The sequence below is a fragment of the Protopterus annectens genome, chromosome 1.part0 (genome assembly GCF_019279795.1).
Source record: "Protopterus annectens isolate FY-2018-M chromosome 1.part0, PAN1.0, whole genome shotgun sequence".
NCBI lineage: Eukaryota > Metazoa > Chordata > Ceratodontiformes > Protopteridae > Protopterus > Protopterus annectens.
Window position 1 is genome coordinate 806,807,635 of NC_056725.1, and position 24,438 is coordinate 806,832,072.

A 24,438-nucleotide genomic window follows, 5' to 3' on the forward strand; every position below is an offset into this window, starting at 1 on the left:
ATGGGGCCCATTCCCTTCATGGTATTACAAACCCAAAAGACTTGGAGAAATTAAAAAAAAATGCTGAACTTTTAATAATATTCCTAAAAATCAACAATAGGAAAACTATATCTTTAACAGCAATTTATGTGCCACTAGGGAATAACATTGATACTGTTGAAAACATCCTGTCTTACATCCCAACAGATTAACCATGAAACTGTAATACTTGGATACTTAAATCTAGATTAGCAACTCATAAATTCTACTACCCCCACTGAATCCATAAACTTGTACAACTTCAAACAATTAACAACCACACCGACTAAAATCAATAAAACTTCAGGGAGACACTCAACGTTAAACTGGATCCTTAGAAACAAACCAAACAAGACAAAAGTAGGCTTCCTCGCAGTTAGTATATGTGACCACATACCAACATATGTTGTTAGAACTCACCATAACCTAGATAAACATATATATAATCAAATACAAAGTATAACCAATTTTAGCAAAGTTGTTTTCAAAGAAACTGTAAAACAGTATAACTGAAGTGTTCTTAGAACAATGCCATTAGATAATGCTGTAGAACACTTATAATAACATCTTAAATAATCTAGCATCAGTACATAGTAAAAGAGTAAAGTTCAACCCAGCACCATGGCTAACAAAAGAAACAAAAAAAGTCATTATAAAAAGGGATAAGGCCTGGGAAAAAAATTGATATAAAAGTAGAAGTCAAAAATGCCTTTCAGCAATTTAGACGTCTTAGAAACGTTGCAAAACTCAATGTCAAAGAGGACAAGCAAACATAATATACCAGCCTACAAGGCAAATATCAAAACAACCCAAAACATGTTTGGTCGTCACTAAATAAACTTCACCGTACTGGCAAGACCTCCACTCTCTCTCCAAAAAACAGATAATATGACAGACTCTATCTCCATACAGTTTAATTCATACTTTATAGACTCAATATTATATCTCTTGGACAGTTATACATCTGCCCTCCTCTCTCTACTCCTGTCCATCCAAAACCACCCACAGCTGTTCAATTTTAGTCCAGTACCCACCTCACTCATAAAGAAGTTACTCCTTAAACTTAAAACTTCCTGTTTAGCTCTAGACCAGATACCATCAGGCCACCTAAAAATGGTCACAGAAGTCATAGCCTTCCCTGTATCCATACCAGTTAATAGGTCCATAGCAGAAAGATGTGTCTCATCACTGTGGAAAAATTCTACATCATACCACTGCACAAAGGAGGCACATCTACAGAGTTTAATAACTGTAGTCCAATAGCGATTCTCTCGCCCTCTCCAACATGTTAGAGAAATGCATCCATGTACAGCTGGTGCAATACATAACCTCAAGTAACCTGCTCTCAGAAACACAACATGGCTTTAGGCCCCAGTACAGCACCACTACATCTCTACTACACTTTACCAATATAATAAACCAGTATAGAAGCAATGGTCTGCTTATGTCCACCATGTTCTTAGACCTGTCAAAAACATTTGATACCCTCTCACACCAGCAGCTGCTCATTTACTTCTCCTCAAAAGGACTTTCACAATATTCCTTGCCTTGGTTACTTAGTTACCTACCTACTTAGAGGCCCTTTATGCTGTCAAACAAGTTTTTAGCAAGGGGCTACTCCTTGACAGAGATTGATGCTACCATTGATGAAGCATGGCTACAGAGGGACAATAGATGTAGACCATATTTTAGTAATATAGTACAGTCTCATGAATCTGCTCCCATCAAAGACAATTTTAGAGTTGTCCTCCAGTACTCTAGCAATATTAATGAATTCACATCTATTATTAAAAGACATTGGAGGATATTACAGGAAGCACCAGGACTCATAGATAAAGTTGGGAATGCCCCTATGTTCTGTTTTAGGAATAACCAAGCCTTGAAACAACATTTTTGTAATAAAATGACTGTAACCAGACCTACCCTCTCCATGCGTACTGGCACTTTTCCTTGTAGACGCTGCACTGCATGTCATTATATCCACACCAGCATGGTATATGTACATCCAACATGGCATTTTACAATTAGATGCCCTAGTTATGTTGATTGCCGCACTACCAATGTGGTTTATTTTTCATTCTGCCAAGTATGCCATGCATACTATGTAGGCAAAACAAACAGGATGCTGAAGGACAGGATCCTTGAGCACAGGAGGGACATTATTAATCAGAAAGAGACTAATGCCCTGGCGAACCATGTTAAACAGATGGACCATACTCATACTTTTAGATTTTTAGCTATTCAGGTTATACATGCTAACATTAGAGGAGGTGATATTGAAAACTATACTGAGAGTAGAAATGGATACTTATACTCAATGCTGATAGACCCCCAAGGCTTGAATGGGACTATGTCCCTGAAGCCTTTTTTAAAGTCACGTCGACTCAAGCATTTTATGTTAAATATATTTAATATACATTTTAAAAGTTTCTAACGTCTTACATTTTTATACTTTTTAGAAGTTTCTTACTTCCTGTAGTTCTTACTTTTTTATCACACTTTTTTAATATACTTTTTTATTATATATACATTCATGTAGACTATTATATATGCATTCATGAAGACTTTTTAAATGGTCATATTCTTTTATATATGAAGATTTTTGATGATATTCTCATTTAATATTTTACGTTTTTTATTGTTGTTGTGGACCTTTAAGTTTTGGGTCTTTTACTATTGGCTTGTTCATATCAGCTGACAAGTTTGAAATGCTACATGAACAGTAACTTTTAGTTGTCTAGTTGTCTGATGAAGCGATAGGAATCATCGCGAAAGCGCTTACGTTTTTTATTTTATTCTTCAAATAAATACGAGTTTGTTAGTGCAAGACTGGTGCAGTTTGTTTTTTCTACAGTTTTGCTGATTTTGCACCTTTCCTTACTCTGATCCATTTTGTTGGTTTCTAGGCCTTTAAAAGTAGTTGGAAAATGGCCTTGTGACATGAAAAAAGTAGCTTGAAAAAAGCTAAAGCAATTCTCCCCCACTAGGGACAGAAAATGTGAAGAGTTATCCCAAGCATGAAGTTCAACATAGGGAAGGGTATTCTGTTATTTCATTTGGTGGGTGCACTATGAAACAGTGCCTTCACCCCCCCCCGAAAAAAAATGTTTCAAACCACATCCAGGAGAATCTGCTGTGCTGCTTCCTTAGCTCCTTAGACATCATTGCTTCATAATATAGAAGGCCAGTTGTTTGAATAAAGAACTTACCAATCTCCTTATTTACCTTTGCCTTTTTAACTATAAAGATGTGATTCATACCCCTAACTTCCAGACATATTGGCACAGTCATCCTCCCACTAGCTTTCTCATTCACATATCAGTGAACTCTGATTCTGTAACTTCCAGTAAACTACACCAGAGTAAATATATATTGTTAGTCCTAGGACCAAAGTCCTGGGACACATTTCTTTCATTAGTTATGGGACTTGTAGACTATAAACATTTTTCACCCTTTTTGCATCTTCTGAGTGAACAGTCTAAATGCTTTTGTTTATTCTGCTTATTAACATCCAGCAGCATAAGCCCTCATTGCCATGTACTACCATGTCCCTTATATGGTCACTTCTGAAAATCTCCCTCAATTAACTAACTTCCTTACTATTTTACTGCACTCATCCTTTATTATTCATTTTACATGTCCCATTACACTCTTCATGCATTTCACTTCCACAGTGTATTCGTTGTGTCCTAGTAATGCTCATCATTTTTAGCTTCTTGATGTAGGTGCTGTGAATTTATCGGTGACCACCTTAAAGTTTGTAAAGTTTTACAATTATATGAAACTGTATCTCAAGTGTTATGATATTCACTGTGTGCACAGTTAAAATTACTTGTTAGACAGACTGTGTATTCAGCTTAGATAAGTGCATTACCCTGGCAAGCATTTTTTAATTGGAATGTATTTGACTTTTGCCACTGCAATTTGTCCCTTCATCCTTTTCCTAGCATAACTCAACCACTGTGTTCCTTGTGTTTCAAAATGTTTCACATACCTTTTTCTTCTTAACACCTGCCAACCATCTGAGGCACCTCTGTATAGGACAATCTTTATGTGCCCTACAAAAAAAATGGCAAATGTCCTGAATTTCTAAGAGAAAATATATTTCTTAAGATTCCTTTAGTAGTTACATGAAATAGTTATATGTGTCTGTACTTTATTTTATTGCCCTTTGTTTATTGGAAAAGTCTGACTGGATCCAAGATACCCATTTTCAGTGGAAACCCAAATTAGTAAAAGCTGGTTACGTAAGGAAAATACAGATAGGAAGTACTAGTATGAGAATAGATGAGAGGTGTTTGGATCCTATAGTAGTGAAAGTTGATTACGGAAGCAGTACAGAAATAAGGGTAGTCAAAGAGGTTAGCAGTGGGAGATGGGGATGCAGGAAAGTAAGGTAATAGACTAAAACAATGAGTAACAAGGTCACACAGAAAAAACAATCAGTAAAAAACTAAAAGAAAAACCTAGCCAAGTTGGGTTTTTCACTGTGTGATTCCTTAAAACCTCTTGTATTAGAAGTAACATGAGATATAGATTAGAAGCAACATGGGATATATGCAAGTGACCCCTTAAGGACATAGTGTTTCAGCTAAATGGCAGTTCTGAATGCCCATGACTTTTTTTCCTTTTATTATATTATATTCTGTTATAGGCTTGAATTTGTCCATAACACACTTAAAAAGGAAAAAAGTCATGGTCATTCAGAACTGCCATGTAGCTGAAATGATGTCCTTAAGGAGTCATTTGCATATATCCCATGTGACCTTTAATACAAGAGGTTTTAAGGAATCACACCTTGGAAAATTTAGCTTGGCTGGGTTTTTCTTTTAGTTTTTTACTGATTGTTTGTTTCTGTGTGACCTTGTTCCTTGTTTTTTTAAAGAAAGGTAATAGGGAAAGACAGCAGATAATGGAGGTGAGGTGAGAAATTGTTGGTATAAAGGGAAATGTGTGTGTTTTTTTACCAAGTTTAAAGCAGGAACAGTTCCTCGATTTTGACAGAAACTCCTTTAAGGCATGTTTGAAGGTTAGGAGGTTAGAGTTTGATCTGATGTTGACTGGTAAAGTTTCCCCTGCTTTGGCAGCACAGTAGATATAAAGGCAATGACCAGATGATTTTTTTTTTTTGGTTTATGCATGAATAGGAGTTATTTGTCCTCTGATCTTGGTCTTTTAGGTTGGAATCTGTGGAGTATAGTACTGAGGCCAGGGCAGACGTAGGGATTATGAATTATATTATAGAGAGTTTATAAGTTGTAAATAGCTAAGATGGTGTGGTAGTTCAAGACATTTAAGAGACTTCAGGACAGTACAGTGGTGTGTATAATAAGTCACAGCAATTGCAAATTTGGCAATTTTGTTGGAGCATGATTCAAGCTTGGATTTTAGGGAGGTATGACGGTAGATGAGAACAGGAGCTCAACAAAGGATTGAGGGTAATGCCTAGGTGGTGGCAATGGCGATTTTGGTGGATGTCTATAGAAAATGTTTGTGCCTACAGAGCATTCCCAGCTTCAGATGAGTTTTTTATGTTCTAGAAGTGAAGATCAAATTTGAGATTTTCATCTATAATCACACATATGGGTTTAGTATGGTGAGCAACTTCACTTTCAGTGTTATTCTGGGAAAGGATCTTAAAATAGGTTTTAGCTGAAGAAATTGTTTTGGGGGCGAATAAAAAAAGTTTTTTTTTTTTTGACAGGAAGAAAAATGAAGATTACTGATAACATTTAAAAAAAGTGGAGTAAGAATGGAGCCTGGGGAGAGCTGGTGATATTGGGTAGATATGCTGAGATGGTTCCTTCTCATTTTACTGACCACCTATTAGATATATAGCTAGTAAACAATTTGATAGAGGAGGTGGAAAGGCCAAGAGTAGACAGTTGGTGTAGATGTTTAGGATGGGAAACCATATCAAATGCCTTTAATTGGTCAAGAAACAGCGAGAAGACAAGTTTTCCAGAGTCTCTCGCATTATTGACAGTGTTTTTTACAGTGTTCATACAAGAAAGTAAAGCTCTTGTTGTACTGTCAGATGACCTGAAAAGATGTTGAGTGAAGGTTAGTAGTTGGTTTTGGAGTAGATGGTTAACTGTTTGTGGGCACATTTTTCTAATATTATAGAGAGGGACGACATTATAGCTGTGGGACAAACGTTGGATATATCAGTGGATTTAACTCCTATATGGAGAGGCATGATGAATGCCTTTTTACAGTACTGGAGCATATGATGCTAAAATAAACCTCTTACGTATGGTAATAGGATGGGGTATGACTTCTGCATCAGGTTTGAGGTATTCAGCTCAGAGGTTATCAGCTGCGCTAGGGCCAGGTTTAAGCTTGTATAAACATGTTGTATGAGGTTAGTGGGAACAGGTTGAAGCTTGAGATTTAGGAGCTTTGTTGAGTGAGCTCCAGTGAACTATGGTGAAAGAGAAGAACAGCGAGAATTGTTAGTAATGTCATGAGAAGACAGTGTAGTAAGAATAAAATGAAGGGAGGAGAATGTAGTGAGGAGCAGGAGGATGGATACGGCTGGGGTACTTTGGTTATGCCAACAGTAAAATAAGTGTTGAAAATAGCAGCAGTTTAAAGAGGAGAGCTGTTAGGATATGGATGCGGGGTTATTTTGGGGTTCATGATTAAATAGTGAATTTATAGATAACCAAATTTATTTTTGGGGGGGTTGTTATGATTGGTTTGAAGACGGGTATAAAGTTTTATTGTAATTTTTGTCAATAGCTACTTGTTTTTTGGCTGAGTTTTAGAATAGTCTAAAATGTTGCAGTTGTGCACCAGTTATGCAATTTAGCCATTTTTTCAATACCTTGTCCCTATCAGTCACACTTTTTTTTACTCTGTTTTGACAGCCACGGGGCATGGTTTACTTTGATTCTTTTTGTACAAATGGGTGCTACACTGTTGAGGGTCTCAAGAAATAAGGTATTGAAATGATTAACAGCATCATCCAGCAGTACAGATTTTAGGACCGACTAGTTCATTGATTGTATTAATTCAAGGACTGCCTGTTGGTTAAAATTTGAAAGACTGTGGGTCATTTTCGTATCAGTGCTCCTTGGATATATGAGAAATCATTCTATGGGAGTATACTGGTAGATCATCATTTACAATGTTAGGTAAGGTACCAGCTGTAGTAAAGTTACTTAGGTCAGAAACCAGTATCCAGTAAAAGGATTGAGCCCTGGTTATTATTTTGTCATATGTAGCTAGAGTTCAGATGAGTTGCAAGAATCCAAAGAAGTTCATATTGGCAGTTGAAAAGTCAGATAGCTAAATTCTGCCAATTGATATTAACATTCCCCAGGAAGATAATTTTGTTGGCAGTTGTATTTGATATCCAGGATAGGATGTCTTCTAGTATGGGGATAATCTGTCCAAGGGGGATGTACAATGCATAAACTTTTTTGTGTTATTTATTTTTAGGAAGGGGATAATTATTTCTGCATTGGCAAATATTGGAGTAAGATTTGAGAAAGACATTAAATTATAGTAGTTAGGGTATAATAATGAAATCCTGCTTTTTATGTAATATATCTGCCATAACTGAAATCCTACCACCAGGTTATAATATAAAGTCTTTTATGTTAGGTTTTATCCAGGTTTCTGTAGCTGCTAAGACATCTGGGTATGTTGTGATAGCCAGGCATGAAAATATGTAATTTTATTACATATGCACTGTAGGTTCAATGTAACCATGCGTAATGCTTTAGTATGACATGTGATTGTTGGTGGAGTAATAGGCCCAGGGGTTTGGGTGAGATATGGATAGAATATAAATTACTTCTGATGTTTTTAGTGTTGAAGGTTTGGAATTTTGAGGTATAACCCTTTCATGTATTTATAGAATTTTAAGTTTTGAGGAGTTTGAGAGTAAAATTGAATAGACAAGGAGAACTGCCAGAGTATCTTATGGTCTGATCATGGTTAGAAATTGTGTTTCTAATAGCACTTCTGTGGGCGTTACTTTTAGATGATTGCAGGGATGTGGCATGTGATAGGAAAATGAGGGATACTATAAGGGATAGAGGAAACAACGGGGTTATTGTGAAGTTGGTCATAGTGTTATAAGATGTCTGTATTGCTTAGAGGTAAAAAGAGTAGTAGTAGGCAGAGGGACTATGGATGGTGTAGGATATGGAGGAGGGGAAAAGAAAGAAGGATGAGGGGGGTATAGTTATTGACTGTTATAATAAGATTTGTGAGTATAGGTCGGGAAAGGTGTAAAGGTGGAGCAGGTGAAATATAAATCTAGATGGTATGGGTGTGGGTTGAAGTTGGGGGTAGGGTAGGGGAGTGTAGAGAGCCCCAGTAGGGAAAAGACAAATGTAGCGGGTTGCACAAGGCCACAAAGTTTGTTTTGTGGTGAGAAAAAGTATCAGTAACACCTTCAGTGAGTAACAACTTCCCTTACTTACAGTTTGTAGTGTAAGTATGACAGTTTCTTTTCATAACTTAAACTTTCTACTGATGCCAAAGAGGTGTACTGTAAGGCCTAGACTTCAAGCAGGGAGGCACACAACTGCATTTGCTACAGACAAGTTTATATTATGGGTTTGAGGCTACAATTGGCTGTGGTTCATGTGTAGCTTAAAGAGAGTGACAGTAAGAGAATACCAACTAATGGAGATTATGGGGGAAATTAATATTATTGAAGACTATAGGAAGAGGTCATCCCTGTGGAGAGGAAAGGTGTAAATAAACTTATCTAGGAATTAATTTTTAGTAAGATGAGGCCAAAGTTACTTAGTTAATATGATTCTGGAATACTGGGCCCCAGTACTGTGTACATGCCATATAAAGTATCCATAGTAGGAAGTACCAATATCATGGGGTGTACATTAGCTCAGAGTAATGAGCAGCAGATGCTAATACTAGATAATAATTAGAGAAACATACATGTAGTAATGACAACAATTGTAGTATCTGACTCTAGTTTCAGCAGTCTTGGAGGTCAGAATCTTTTCTGCATAATGGATTGTTGTTTTGATGGTGAAGGTTTATACATGCTAAGTGAGACACTTTGTCTGAGATGAGCAGTTCTTTTTTAACTTGTACTAATGACTAAATTGTATTATCTTACCCTAGTTGGAGCAGCCCTGATGGTCAGAATCTTTCCTGGATCATGGATTGTTGGTGATGGTGAGAGGGCATACATGTTAAGTGGTACACTTCATCTGGGATGACTAGCTCCTTTTCTTTTTTAAACCATAGTTAAAGCAGTCTTGAAGGTCATAAGACAGCATACACACTAAGGAGTACACTTCATCTGGGATGACTAGTGCTTTTTTTTTTCATTAACTTGGACTGCACATGGATGTTCATCGTGTTTCACTGTTGCAGTCATTACATTTGGATAATCTGCTGGCAGGTCGCCCTCAGTCGGCCTGATTAACAATCGGTTGCTGTCCCTTCTTCCATGACGTCAGGTCATCAGGGGTATAAAATATGCAGCCGATGCCATTACATCAGTCTTTCTTGCCACGCGGTGCCCGAAGCAGAAGCAGTTCGCAAGTGCCGGTCGGCCAACTCCTGAAATTTTCGTTTTCGAGTTTCAGAACCAAACTCTTCAACTAAAAGCTAAGTACCCCATTGGGGAAACTTTTTCTTGCTCCTTACCGATGTCAATAAAAGTTAATAATTGTATTACTTGTGGGAAGCAAATACCTCATAAGGATTTTCATTTGTACTGTATTCCTTGCCTAGACCCTGACCACAACGTACCTTGCTTTATTTAATCAGCACACTATCCATCATAGATACATTTTTACTTCAAAATATTTTGGTTCTCGATTTAATTATCCAGAAATGACGTCGGTTAGCTTCTGACTACCGGAATACCGAAAAAACACAAAGAAAAAGGCAGACAGGCCGTTGAGGTCCAAAACTGCCAACGACGCTTCTCCTAAGCCAGTCGCCGGTTTGCCGGTACTCAGTGAGGTGCTTTCGCCCCCCCCCCCCACCGATACCCACTACTTCTGATTCGCAGGCCTCTACTGAGACCCATTTAGAGTCCAGTATGCCGCGAGATGCTTCACATATGGAACCCGCGGATGTCTCTACCATGGATGGGTCTGGAGCCGCTGAGCAGGCACCGGCTTCTGAGGGTGTATTCAGGCCTACAGACTTGCATATTAAACCGACTCCAACTTCAGTGCTAAGGCCTAAATCTCGATCTATGTCTAAAAAACCGACACCCAGGCCATATGTTCAGGCCCCTATGCCTAAAAAACAAATGATCAAAATGGCTGAAGATTTAATTACTCTGATCAGGGGTAGTCAACCCCCCCCCCCCCTTCTAAGAGGCCTAGGATTGAATTTGACTATGAATCTTCTGAACAGGACTCTGTTTCTTCTGACTCTTCTAATGATCTAGATTTGTCCATACCTACTTATGAGGACTCTGATGCAGAGGACTCCATTCCATCTGCTTCTCCTCCTGAGGATTTCTCTTTTGGGGAAACTTTACATACCTTAAGGGAGCATTTCCACTGGGAAAGTCAGGATTTCTTTGAATCTAAAAAGAGGCTTAGGGATTTCCTTCTTCTTCCTCAGCATAGGCCTTTGGCTATTCCTCCTGTACTAGATACTGTTGATGATGTGTTTTTGGAATCCAGTATGGCCCCTGATTCCTTCCCTCCAGCCCCTAGCAAACCAGACAGGTACTACAGGGTTCCTAAGTCCCACAAATTCCTTTTCAAAAATCCTATTGCTGACCCTGAAACCATTTCTCAGGGCCCCGAGGGCATTAAGGTTTCTACTGCTAAAAATCCTACCCCTTCTGATAGAGACTCTAGGGCGCTGGATAGATGGGGTAAAAAGGTTTATACGTCTGCAACCTTAGCAATCAGGGCTTTAAACTGCCAATTCCATATGCTAAAATATCAACAGCATATCATGAGACTGCTTAAACAGAAAATGATGTTGATTTCTGACTGTGTGGAGAATAAAGATTTGCAGGATTTATTGCATTCAGCCGAACAAGTTGGCAAACATACTTTGCAGTGTGGTTTTGATTCTTTAGAGGCCTCTTGTAGGGCTGCTGTTACTGGGTCTGTACTTAGAAGGCATGCTTGGCTTAAGGAGCAATCTCTGCCTAATCATGTTAAAGCAAAACTTTTGGATGCTCCTTTACAGCAGGACCGCCTATTTGGCAGTAAGGCTGAAGAAGTTCTAAAAAAGATGGAAGATAAAGCTAAATCTATGCAAACTGTGAAAGATTTCTTACAAGTGCAACCTACTAGATTTAGTAGGAAATGGCCTACTCAGAACTGGTCCTTTCCAGTTCCTTCTAGAGTCACTACAGCCAAACCCAGACATTTCAAAAGCACCAGGTTTCAGTCCCAAGGGACTTTCAGAACTAAGCAATGGGGTGCTTCCACCTCCAAATCTGGAAACAACAAGGCATCACCCTATGGTAAACAGTCTCAATGACTTCCCTTTAAAATTATCAAGCACTTACCTCTTAGCCACTCCTTTGGGGGGGGGGGGACTGGCTCTTTATTCAAGAAACTGGCAACTTATTACCCAGGACAAATGGGTTTCAAATATAGTGTCCCAGGGATACAGATTTAATTTCCACATGCTGCCAACTCCAAACGGGTGGCCAGACCTGCCCCCAAGTCAGTGGGCAGAGGCTCAGAAACAAGTGCATTCCCTCCTAAACACGGGGGCTATTCAACTAGTACCAGAAGAGGAAAAGGGACAAGGTTTCTATTCCAGACTTTTCCTGGTACCCAGAAAAGACAAATCATGGCGTCCAATTCTGGACCTGTCTACTTTAAACACCTTTCTGGACATTCCAAAATTCAAGATGCTGACTCTTCACCAGTTACTTCCTATGCTAGGCAAGGATGCCTGGTTGGCAACTCTCAACTTAAAAGAGGCTTACCTGCATATCCCAATCAGGGAATCTTGCAGAAGATTCCTACGCTTCAAAGCAGGCTGCATGCATTATCAGTTCTCTGCACTGCCCTTTGGCTTGTCTACTGCGCCCAGGGTATTCACAAAATGCCTGGCTACAGTAATTGCATTTTGCAGGCAAAGAAATATTCAAATATATCCATACCTGGATGATTGTCTAATTCAGGAAGAAAACCAGGTCATTCTTCTAAAACATCTGGCGTTTGTAAAAAGAGTTCTAACCTGTCTAGGGTACACCATAAACGAAAAGAAATATCATCTGGTACCCTCTCAAAAGATTACATTCCTGGGTGCAAGCTTGAATACAACTGCCCAGATGGCTTTCCTTACACCAGAAAAGCAAATTCATTTGGTGACTTACTTCAAACAGGTGTTCACAAAAACCCTGCTATCTGCAAGGCAAATACTGCAAGCCTTGGGATTCATGGCCTCCTGCATTCTTCTAATTCCATATGCAAGACTGCATATGAGAAAACTTCAGTGGTACTTAAAAAGTTTGTGGAGTCAGCATTGTCACAGCCTGGAAACAATTATTCCTATCATACCTTGCCTGCGCCTAGAGTTCATATGGTGGGCAGAGGCCTGCCACCAAAACAAGGGATTGCCATTCACACCACCCCCTGCCGCTCAAACCCTAACTACAGATGCATCAGACTATGCATGGGGGGCTCATCTGGCAGGGAAGTGCATTCAGGGCAAATAGAGCCCAAATAAAATGCACCTTCATATCAATCAAAAAGAAATGCTAGCTGTACAGAATGCTCTGACAGCCTTCAAGAACTACATTCATCCAGGACAATTACTGATAAAGACGGACAACACCACGGTTATGTGGTACATAAACAAGCAGGGGGGTACACATTCCTACCCCCTCTGCAGACTAGCCATGGCATTGTGGAACACCGCCTTGAGCTACCAAGTACAACTACAAACTCAATTGCTGCCAGGAAAGCAGAATGTTCTGGCAGACGTACTAAGCAGAAATTTCATGGACCCTCACGAATGGAAACTGGAACCATGGATTTTCGACATGTTGGCACGCAAATGGGGGAGCCCAGACATAGATCTTTTTGCCTCACCCCAGAACTACCAGTTGGACAAATTTTGCACAAGAACTCATCACAAAAAAGCCTGGAAAGTGGATGCTCTGTCCTTCAGCTGGAAAAACCTATCAGTCTATGCCTTTCCACCTCTGCCTTTGCTCTCCAAAGTTCTACTAAAAGTCAAACAGGACAAACCAAAAATGATTTTGATTGCTGCAGACTGGCCTCGCCAACACTGGTACCCACTCCTGCGCAGTGTGTTACACATTCCTCCGTGTCACCTGCCTCAGACACCTTCCTTACTGTCTCAGCAGGAGAATCAAATTCTCAGCTCCAAACATTGAACCTTGCAGCTTGGCTAATCACTTAAATTCCCCCTTAGCATCCCTCAGCAAACCTGTGATGAATGTCATTTTGGAGGTGAGAAGACCTAGTACTAGAAAATTTTATGCTGACAAATGTAAAAGATTCTGTGCCTGGAATCAATCTCAAGGGGTGAGCACAGCAGTGCCCAATTTACCTCAGAGTTTGCAATATTTAACTGAGATGCTTCACAAGGGCCTGTCTTTTTCTTCCATAAAAATCCATGCCTCAGCCATTTCAGCTCATTACAACACAGACCCCCCCCCTCTTCTCTCATCCTCTTTTAAAGCAGTATCTCAGAGGGGCCAAAAACTTGAGACCACCCAGGAGAGCTCCAACTCCTGGTTGGGACCTTAACTTTGTATTGGAGAAACTCACTCTACCTCTTTTCGAGCCAGCTGCAACTGCAGACTTAAAATTTCTTTCCTGGAAAACAGCTTTCCTTTTAGCAATCACTTCAGCTAGAAGGATATCTGAATTACAGGCCCTTATGGCAGTGGAGCCTTTCATCATCTTTCATGTGGACAGGGTGTCACTCAGGACCAGTACTTCATTCATGTCCAAGGTGGTATCCAATGTGGCTCTAAATCAGTCCATTCATTTGCCAACTTTCTTTCCCAATCGACAGAACAAGGGAGAGTGGATTCTGCATTCATCGGATGCACACAGACAACTTAGATTCTACTTGGACAGGACTAAATCTCGAAGAAAATCGGAACAACTGCTGGTAGCATTTACTGCAGGAGCAGAGGGGAAGGCTATTTCAAAGCAAACCATTTCTAAATGGATAAGCCATTGTATTCACTTCTGTTATAAGCTCCATGGAAAACCTATCCCCCAGGGGATCAGATCTCATTCCACCAGGGCTGCATCTACTTCTGCAGCCTTTCTCAGAGGTGTTCCTACCAGGGATATTCTAGAAACTGCTACCTGGAGTTCAGTTCATACTTTCACCAAGCATTATCACTTAACAATTTTCTTTAAATCCAGAGCTGGCTTTGCCACTGCTGTTTTGCAGGGCCTTATAGCTGGTCCTAATGCTGTATAAATCTGTCCTCCCAACCTTAGCTTTGGAAATCTACCCAAATGTAATTACTGCAACAGTGAAACACGATGAACATAGTACAGTTGTGTACACATAGATGTTCGAGTGTATTCACTGTTGCAGTCCTGGTTACCCTCCCTCCAGCCCCGTTTTTTGTTTACTATACCTCTTCTTTCTTTTGGTGTATTTGCTTTTGTTTGGAGGTATATTTTTGTGTTTCTGATTTTTTATATATATATATTGCTCCCCATTTGGGGGGCACCTGACATCTGGGGCATGAAAAACTGATGTAATGGTGTCGGCTGCATGTTTTATACCCCTGACGACCTGACATCATGGAAAAAGGGACAGCAACCGACGCAGGACCCAAGACTTTGTTAATCAGGCTGACTGAGGGCAACCTGCCAGCAGATTACCCAAATGTAATGACTGCAACAGTGAATACACTCCGAACATCTACATTTATGGTAAGTGTACATAACTGTACTTTCCTGGGACATGTGGGGGAAACCCTAACCTAAACATCTAAATGTTGCATAAAACAGCTTAAACAGCTCTTTTGCATTGGTTTTGAGTGTTTTGTTGTGCAAATCCCACATTTCTATAAAAAGTGATACACTTTGGGCATTGAAAATATGCCAACCCTAACTTTGTACCCTACAGTTCTCTGCCTATGCCCAGTACCACCCAAGGGATGGGCATGTAATGAGTGGTGAAAGGGGGTTTTGTAATTTCCATCTAAGACTGGCATAACTCACAAGAAACTCTGCCTCCTTTGCCAACTCCTACTTTCACTGAGAATTGCTGAGATTTTCAAGTATGCCTAAACTGCATATATCTGAAGATGGTAAACTTTGACTGCCTGTGGATGAATGTTTGGTCTTAAAATTTGATGTTAATATTTATTTGCACATTGGACTAGATTTAAACATCTTGAATTTTTGTCTATCTGTGTTTCTTTTGGGTCACTTGAACTTGAAATTATTTCAGCTGATTTCATGACATGCTGGAGTGTTGGTGAGTAGTTTCGGATCATGCTTTGTTAATGATGAGGACTGATCAAGTGGTTGTATTATGTACATTTTAATCCGGTGAGCTGGTGTTCAGAAGACAGCTGATGTTTGTTCATTATTTGTAGCAGCAGTTTTACCAGAGAGCTGATTAATAGTAGTCCAGTATTTAAAGAAAATGAGTTTGCTCCGTCTTTTAGTCTTTGTCAAACTGTGGCAATGTGATGTTGGTATTTTAACTGTCACAATCTTGCAAACTGCAGCATTTGTTTTCTGCAATGTTTCTTTTTTTACAGTCTCTATAGTTGGCTCTGGCAGTCAGTGAATGTTTTTGGTTTTGAAGGCACTAAACCTCTTATGTTCAAGTGGATTTGTTTTGTAACATTTAGAATACTCAAAATACACAATCATGCGTGTGTGATGAACGAATGCACTAGTCTATTACAGGAACAATCGTGGTGGAGTATCAGGGATTGTCCGTGTATTTTATTTTGTTCTTGGTTGTTGTCAGCACTACAGTTTCAGTAGTTTGAAAAAAAATGCCAAAAAGTCCTCAGCCACTCAGTGCCACTCCGCAATGTTGCAAACAGCAGTCTGATCCCTCAAAATGGAAGAAGCAATGGAATCAGTAAGCTGTAAAACCAAGACCACTTTTATTAAATATGCATGTGTCAAATATTAGAACATGTTATTATTATCAACTTTGCAGAGTGGTGCTGAGTGGCTGAGGACTATTTGGATTTGTGAGTTTGTAAGCATGTTTATTTTTTGAAAAAAAAACTGAGTTGGGTTAAAATACCACTCAAAATGTAGAACTCAATATAAATGTATAAACCTTAGTATGAACCCAGTTATCAAGATTTTTTTTTTAAATAGATATGACTCAGACTGTGTAATTAATTGAGGAAAGTTATTCCATATACATACCATAGAATGTGACGGAAACTATGTTCCAGTAACAATTCTGCATCTTTCAACTTTAAATGATTAGTTACACCTCCTAGTCATTTGAATAGAATTTGTAAGCTCAGTGTTTAACAATAACAATAACAATAATCCTCATTCACTATCACTCTTTCTGCAATCAAATGTGTTTTTGTCTTTTGGTTTAACATTTAGAATGCTAATTTTCCACTAATGCCATTTTTGTTTCTTTTCTTGTTTGTGGTGGATCTTTAAATTTGGACTTCTGTCAAAATCTAGTGTACTTGTTGCCAGTAATTGACAGGTAGTTACAATAATTTATTCAGTGACATTAAAATTAGTTCAATGTGCCTTTGTTAAATAATATTGCATTTTTGTAATATAAATGTGTGGTTTAAACAAATTATTATACATTTGCTTCACTTTAATGTGTAGTCAGTAGTTAGGAAATAAAGACTACAATAAATATGAAGATGATGTTGAATTGTTAATGGAGTGTACACCCTAGGACCTCCCACCACCACAGAGAGTGCTGAGCAAACAATGCTTTATCATTTCTCTCCATCTCCTTAAGTACTCAGCCCATTTGTGTGAGGGTTGGCATAATGGTTAGGGTGTTTACCTCCAAGACCCAAGGTGCAGGGTTTGAGTCTCATTTTTATGGAAATTGGCAATGCTTAAAATGGGCCACAAAGGCAGTTAGCGTAGTACTTACCTATGTACTAATCAAACTCTGGTTGCCTGAATCTTAGAGGGTGCTTCATACTTCCACCCCATGGACTCTAAACATGAGGACTTGTTTACAATATCTAAATGCTATCATCTCCCTTACAAGATGAAAGATACATGATTTCTTCAACCTACATTTCATCCATTGTTAATTATCTGAGCAATTCCTAGGCACTGGCATCTGTGTCATTTTCTTTCACTGTTAACTGTAGGTCACTGATATGATGAGCCCACTTTGTGACTGCATCAGATACAACTTTATAATCGAAACTTAATATCACTTAATGTGTGCGCAGTTATCAGTAGATGTAAGATTGAAAGAATGAAGCCACTCAGTTTAATTATGTAATTTATTTATCTTTTTGTTATAAGTGCCTCTTTTCTGTGATGATCTGTGAGCATTTCATCAGAACTACTTGCCTAGCATCATGTAATGTGCTTGGAGGTTGTTGGACTTAGACCCAAGACCATAAGATGAAGCTCATTAGTAGACAGCAACCTCAAGACTGTATGCTAATCTACCATATTTGTTGGACAAGTCAAACAGAGGGAGCATTCAGTAAAACGATATGCAATATACTTCTTGAAAAGAGGTGAAGCAGCAGACCCTGTAAACACCATTCAGGAGTACAGGCTCCTACATTATATTCTGTCACAGAGACATATTGTCTTTCACTCCCCCAACATGCATATATGCACACACACATACCCACACACAAAAAAAAAACTTTCTAATTTAATATTCTTAATGTAAGACTAAGGATCTATCAGACAAATACAATGTATAATAAATGAAGCTGCATGTGAAATATAAAGTTTGCAAAGTATTTTGTGATTGAATGATGAATCTGGTGCATTTTCCATTTGTCATGCATATTACACATTTTCAAGAACTTCACTTTGAATTTTCTTGATATGTAAGTCCATTTTTTCCAGGGTGTCTGCTCTTTAATATATCATGAACAGTCTTTGGGAGTTTTCTTCGTGGCGTAAAGCCTCTCAGCCATGTGAAATGCACACAGTACTATTTTAATTCCAAACCTAAACTTTGAAATGGTATACAATGCTCATAGAACTCCATGGGTCATTGTGCTATATCACTGTCCTCCTGGAAAACAACAGTGTGACATGTACATCACAGGCTGTCATCAGGCATTTTACAATTCTTTCTATCTCATCCCTGACCCTTTCACTGTATTGATATTGATGTCCTCCTTCTTGTACCACCTCATGCGCCAAAAGGTTTCAGTTCTTTTGATTAAACACCTGAAAACTGTTCCTTGCCGTAGTATCACATTGTATTCAACATACTTTGGTGACTTATGACCCACTACAGAACTCTGCAAACCTGTTGTTTCATATTTCCATGCAATGAACATCTTTACTAACCCTGTGTCTAAGGAATAAGACATGACATTACATTTCCACTAGATTTGTGCCCACCTTCTGCCTTCAGAAACAGTGGTGGATTTCATTCCTGTTTCTCCTCTTTTCCTTCTAGTCATCAACAGATACCCATGAATTACATATTGGCTGACATCACATACTGCCTGATTATTTTTACCTTCTCTTTACTTAACATAGTTTAATGGTCTGTGTTTCCAGTTCATGAAATCATTACTTAGGAATGACCACACCTCTCTGCCATGCGTTTGATCAGTCTAATTAATGTTTTACCTATTATAACCTGTTTATGGTTCCCAAACCTGTTGCTGACTATTCTCACATCTTGTACAGTTCACCAGACTGTCCTTGTAAAGTAATGTATGGTATACGTAGTTCTTGTAGAACCCATGAGCCCACCAAGCACATAGGTCAGCCTTTGGCTTTTCCGTCTGTAGAGCATTATTGAGTTTGTTACTTTAAAACAGATGACAGAGACCTGAGATGGCCAACAGTTTTTTCATTATTTCTGGTTAAATTCTTGACATCACCCCGATGGATATCCACTGTTTCAGTACTGTTATTACGTGCAGTGAGGTTGGCCTGTCTTTTCTGCACCTCTGTTTATTATTATTGAAGACACTGAACTGAATTTATCTCAGTAGTGATCTCATTTCTGGAGTACTTGTTAGTCACTTCTCTTCATATCTCTGTTATTTACCTTTGTTTGTTTGTTTTTAACAGGAAATTGTTGAGTGGTTTAATGCACTTCGAGAAGCACAGTACAATTACCTGAAAGTTGCATTCCCTTGCGCTCCAAATACTGAGGTAAGTAGAAAGCACTAATTAATGCTTACACGTATTCTTTTGCTTGAAAAAAATATAAAGAGTTTTTTTTTTCTTTTCTATGACTTTTGTTTTGTGAACTGTGATGCAGTGTGAAAGAAACATTCCATATTCACCTACTGACTGTCCCAGGTGAGCTTCTTGGTTGTAACAAAAAGTAATGTAGTACATGTAGTGGCCTGATAAAGGTCAGAAATCAACAAAAAGATGTTAGTTATGCAATGCTGTTCTGAAAGACACAATCATAACTGCTTTAAAAGGAGAATAATACCTTTTGTTATGCACCTTTTAAAATACATTATGATAGGGTCTTGTGCTGCAGCACAGACAGCAGCCTCCACAGAATAATATCGGCAGCAATTACATAGCTTTAAAAGCCAAGATATACTTCAGGCTGCCACAAAAATAACAAGTGTGGCAAGGTTAAGTGGTTTCTGCGAGCATTTACAGTTGTCGCCTTTATTGCAGTGCTACGTGTGTTACAGCTTTCAAGGCTTTAAAACATTGTGTTCCTACAAATTTTTTTTGTGCAACTAGTCATACATTGCAGCAGCTAATGCTCCATGTATTACAAAGAATTATCACTGGGTTTCTCTAGTTTTAACAAACTAGTTATGTATTTCAGATATGCTTGTCAAGATTCACAAGCTCCACACTCAAGGTGAATTTCTTGACATCACTTTCACAAACTCATAAGATGGTTATGATTGGAGAGCATGTCCTAATCCTCTGTGTTATTTATTTATTTCAAATTAGCCGGGCTACACTGTCTCAGACCAATAATATTCCATCATGAAAGTCACCACAAGTGACTTAACTAATTTGCTTCAGTAGTGTTCTGTCTGCACCTTCTTTCAAATGAAGCTGCAAAATGTGCTTCAGACCATATCACACAATGTACTCCTGATTCTTGAGTGGATTCTTGCAGTGTAAGGCTTAATGAAGCCATGTCCCTGCTGTGTCAGTCAAGTAAAACATCAGGGAACAAGGAGGGAGAAGTCTGGGAGCTTGCAATGCAGCAGTGATCTTTTACTTAGAACACCTACTGTTAACGCGAGTGTGCTTACTCGGGTATGTTGTGCTCATCACAAAGATCACCACTGAAGTATCTTTCTTACCTTGTGAAAGTACTATGAGGCTAACTAAAGACCAAAGGAGGATGAGCCCACATACTCTGGTGAAAGTACTATGAGGCTAACTAAAGACCAAAGGAGGATGAGCCCACATACTCTGGTGAAAGTACTATAAGGCTAACCAAAAACCGAAGGAGGATGAGCCCACATACTCTGGTGAAAGTACTATGAGGCTAACTAAAGACCAAAGGAGGATGAGCCCACATACTCTGGTGAAAGTACTATGAGGCTAACTAAAAACCAAAGAAGGATGAGCCCACATACTCTGGTGAAAGTACTATGAGGCTAACTAAAGACCAAAGGAGGATGAGCCCACATACTCTGGTGAAAGTACTATGAGGCTAACTAAAGACCAAAGGAGGATGAGCCCACATACTCTGGTGAAAGTACTATGAGGCTAACCAAAAACCGAAGGAGGATGAGCCCACATACTCTGGCGAAAGTACTATGAGGCTAACTAAAGACCAAAGGAGGATGAGCCCACATACTCTGGTGAAAGTACTATGAGGCTAACTAAAGACCAAAGGAGGATGAGCCCACATATTCTGGTGAAAGTACTATGAGGCTAACTAAAGATCAAAGAATAATGATCCCACATACTCTGGAGAATGGGAGAGGTAATACTGTCTTTTCTTCTAAAAAGGCCATCCAGCTTACAGTGCCTAAAATGTTTTTGTGGATGTCCAGGTAGCTGTCTTAACAAATACTTTTTTTTTCATAATCTTTTGCTCTTGTGGGCTGCTGACTTAGCATATTTCTTCTCCTGGGGACAAGGAATCAATGACATCGAGTGGTCCATTCATCCACTCTCAAGATTGTTTTATTTTTCCTTTTGTATCAGTGGTACACCACTGTATATGCATTGTAAATTTTCAGGAGAGAGTGAGTATTGTAGACAGATGTGGGGGGCTGCCTCCATGCATAACATTCATTACTCTCATTACCCCTCTCCTATTCTGAATTAGGTACCACTACGTGTTCACTGGTCTCCACCAGAGAAACTACAATGTTTTCCCCCTTACAGACAAGCACACTGACCCTGACCTGGGTCATAGGTGAGGCTTTATCCCTCTATACCATTGTTACAGTATTAAATCTCAGAAATGGGGCACCAGCTGAGCAGAACCCCTAACTAGGGAGAATCTGAAACATGCGATTCATTGAAAACCAGAATTTCAAAACGGACAATGTCCTAGTGAAATGCAGAAACTGGAACAGAGTAAAAAATACATGTGCATTTCTTTCCTTTCAAGTCAGTGGCAGTCTAGCCATTAGTAATTAATTGCTCCTACCTCCATTGTGTATTTATTTATATAAGTGATGCCAATCCTATGCAGAAGTACTAAATAAATGTGTGTGTGTGTGTGTGTATATATATATATATATATGTGTGTGTATATATGTATGTATATATTTTTTTATATATATATATATATATATATATATATATACGGATTCAAAGACATTTGTTTCTCTCGGATAGCTAGGATGATCTTTCTTCCAGTACTGAACCTCCTCACACATTCTTTCTGATAAGCAAACCATCTGCCTGAAAGAGGCCTCTCATCCAAAACATATAACTTTAGTGTTTAGTAAAAATGTAAAATAAAGTGTGACATTAAATATCTGCCTAAATAAGCTAAGTTTTGTAAAAGAACATGAATGCAAACTTCTCAGAAGCTTTGAGTTTATTTGTATTTTGGGTCCTAGTTAGTGTGAGCATGAAGGATCACCATGTGATGGCAATGACCACTTAGTAATCCATACTTTTATGCATAAACAAACTTTTCTGCCTCTGTATCCAGCAAAAACACTTGCTTATATTCTATTCCTACTTTTTACATAAAAATCTGCTTACCTTTATATGCAAATAAATATATAGACTTATTGCTGAGTTGTATGGTATTACAACACAACTTCTGCCTGTGTGATCTATATTAATTGCAGTAGTTACTATGCACACTGACATGCAGGTGTACTTCTTTTTCTGTCCAGCAGAACCAACTGTTGGTACATTTTTTAACCCAGTAAAAAGCAGCTCCACAGGTGAAGACACTCAGTCCAGGAATCAAGTATAATACAACCAGATAATCTTGATAAAGCCTGGTAGGAACCAGGCGAAAGTGCTTAATTAATTTCTTTGTTTTTATTCATTAAAGTTATTCTATTTCAATTCATTTCTGGTTGTATTATACTTGATTCCTGGACTGAGTGTCTTCACCTGTGGAGCTGCTTTTTACTTGGTTTTTGTGTACATTTTTTAACCCAAGCAACCTTACAAATACATTTGCAACACAAGCACCTGTACAAATCAGTTTGATATACAAATGACATACAATTCTTTACAAAACTCCAGCTATCTATGCTGGGATATATTACACATCCACTGCCCTACTTCTCCTGTCATAGCTGGCAATCCCTCACGTAGCCACATATATGTATATATGCATGTATGTGCATATGTGTGTGTGTGTGTGTGTGTGTGTGTGTGTGTGTGTGTGTGTGTATCTATATATATATATATATATATATATATATATATATATATATATATATATATATATATACATACACACACACACACACAGACACACACACACACACACACACACACATACCTATAGCACCTTATTCATATAAAAATTAACATTTAAAGGTGTTGTGAACAAACTAAATCCTGCTGAGTCACAATGATATTTGAAAAAAAAGTTGAACAAGCAAAACCTGCAAAGGCTTATCACTGACTATTTAACAGCCACGTCTAAGAAATGATACTGTGGACTGTTCTTACTGTGTTAGTGTCAAGTAGCGAGGTGTTGTAATGTCGGTTAATAAGAATATAAAAACAGATGCATTTGACTCCAATTTTGTCAATCACTTTCACTGTCTAATAAACCAATACCTTGGCCCTATTGTGCCTTTCTTGATTTTTTTTTTTTTTGGTAACTAAATCTCTTGAGTCCTCTTGTAGATTCTTAATTACTTTTTTAACCATGAAGATGACTTTGCTATAAAAATAATTTGAGCTGAAACATTTCTGAAAAAAAGCCACTGAGGGTGTGGAGCCTCAAAAATAAATAAATATAAAAATAAGAAAACACTGCTGAAGGTGCTGCTACCTTGCAGAGTGTGCCTTCAACAGCACTAATGAGATTTCCTTGCTGATTATAACAGAAAGAAATGCAGCTGGGAAGATGCACAGGGTTGACTTCCATGATCCTTACATGGTATGAAAAATGGAGAGCTAGCCTGCCTTTATTTATTTATTTATTTATTTTTTTAAAATCAGTATCTTAGCTGATTGCACATCTGTCAAGTTTCTTGTTCAATGGATTTGGAAAGAAGGCTAGAAGGTGAATGGTTTGGTTCAAAGCCAGCCTCAAGTCTACTGTGGACATAAAACAGGGAATTGATCCAGAGTGCCCCATCTGCTTATTGTAGATTATGTATGGCTATTTGCACAGTGAAGCCTGTAGTCCTGAATTTGTGGTTGGTTTACTGGCTATCAAGAAGAATGTTTTCCAAGATACAAATTCTGTTGCTACTCAGCCAGCTGGTTGAAAATCTGTAAAAGTAACCGTTTTGTATGACAGAGATCAGGTGTAAAGGTAGAAGCACTGTTTTCTTGAGGCATCAGATGATGGATCCCCTTGGAAAATTGCTTAACATGAGGATAGTTGCCAGGAAGGGGGATTCAGGGGCAGTCAGGCCAAACCAGAAGAGACGTTCACTTTGATTGAAACATGAGAAAAGTGCTTGTGAAACAGGCTTGTTAGATATAGTAGAACATCTGGAACACATGCTGTCTTGGGCATGACCCACTCTGGGGAAACTGTTGTGGAGAATTTGAGTGGGGCAGTGTACCTGTCAAAAAGTAATGCAAGTGTCCTAAGGTGAGCTCAGGGAGGACAGGAATATCCTGTGAAGCAAAAGGGCAAAAGCTCACTTGATCTAGGTTTTCAGGGTTAATAAAAACTACAGAAGCAGAGCCTTATGGTCCT

At 38.6% G+C, this 24,438-nt stretch overlaps 1 protein-coding gene across 1 annotated transcript in view; it reads left to right on the plus strand.

Moving 5' to 3' along the window:
* LOC122794642 (arf-GAP with dual PH domain-containing protein 1-like) overlaps positions 1–24,438 on the plus strand; it is a 1,143,274-nt gene that overhangs the window by 1,052,525 nt on the left and 66,311 nt on the right. The window contains exon 7 of the mRNA XM_044063238.1: positions 19,203–19,286. Coding sequence (XP_043919173.1) covers positions 19,203–19,286 — 84 coding nt within the window. The remainder of the gene's footprint in view (positions 1–19,202; positions 19,287–24,438) is intronic.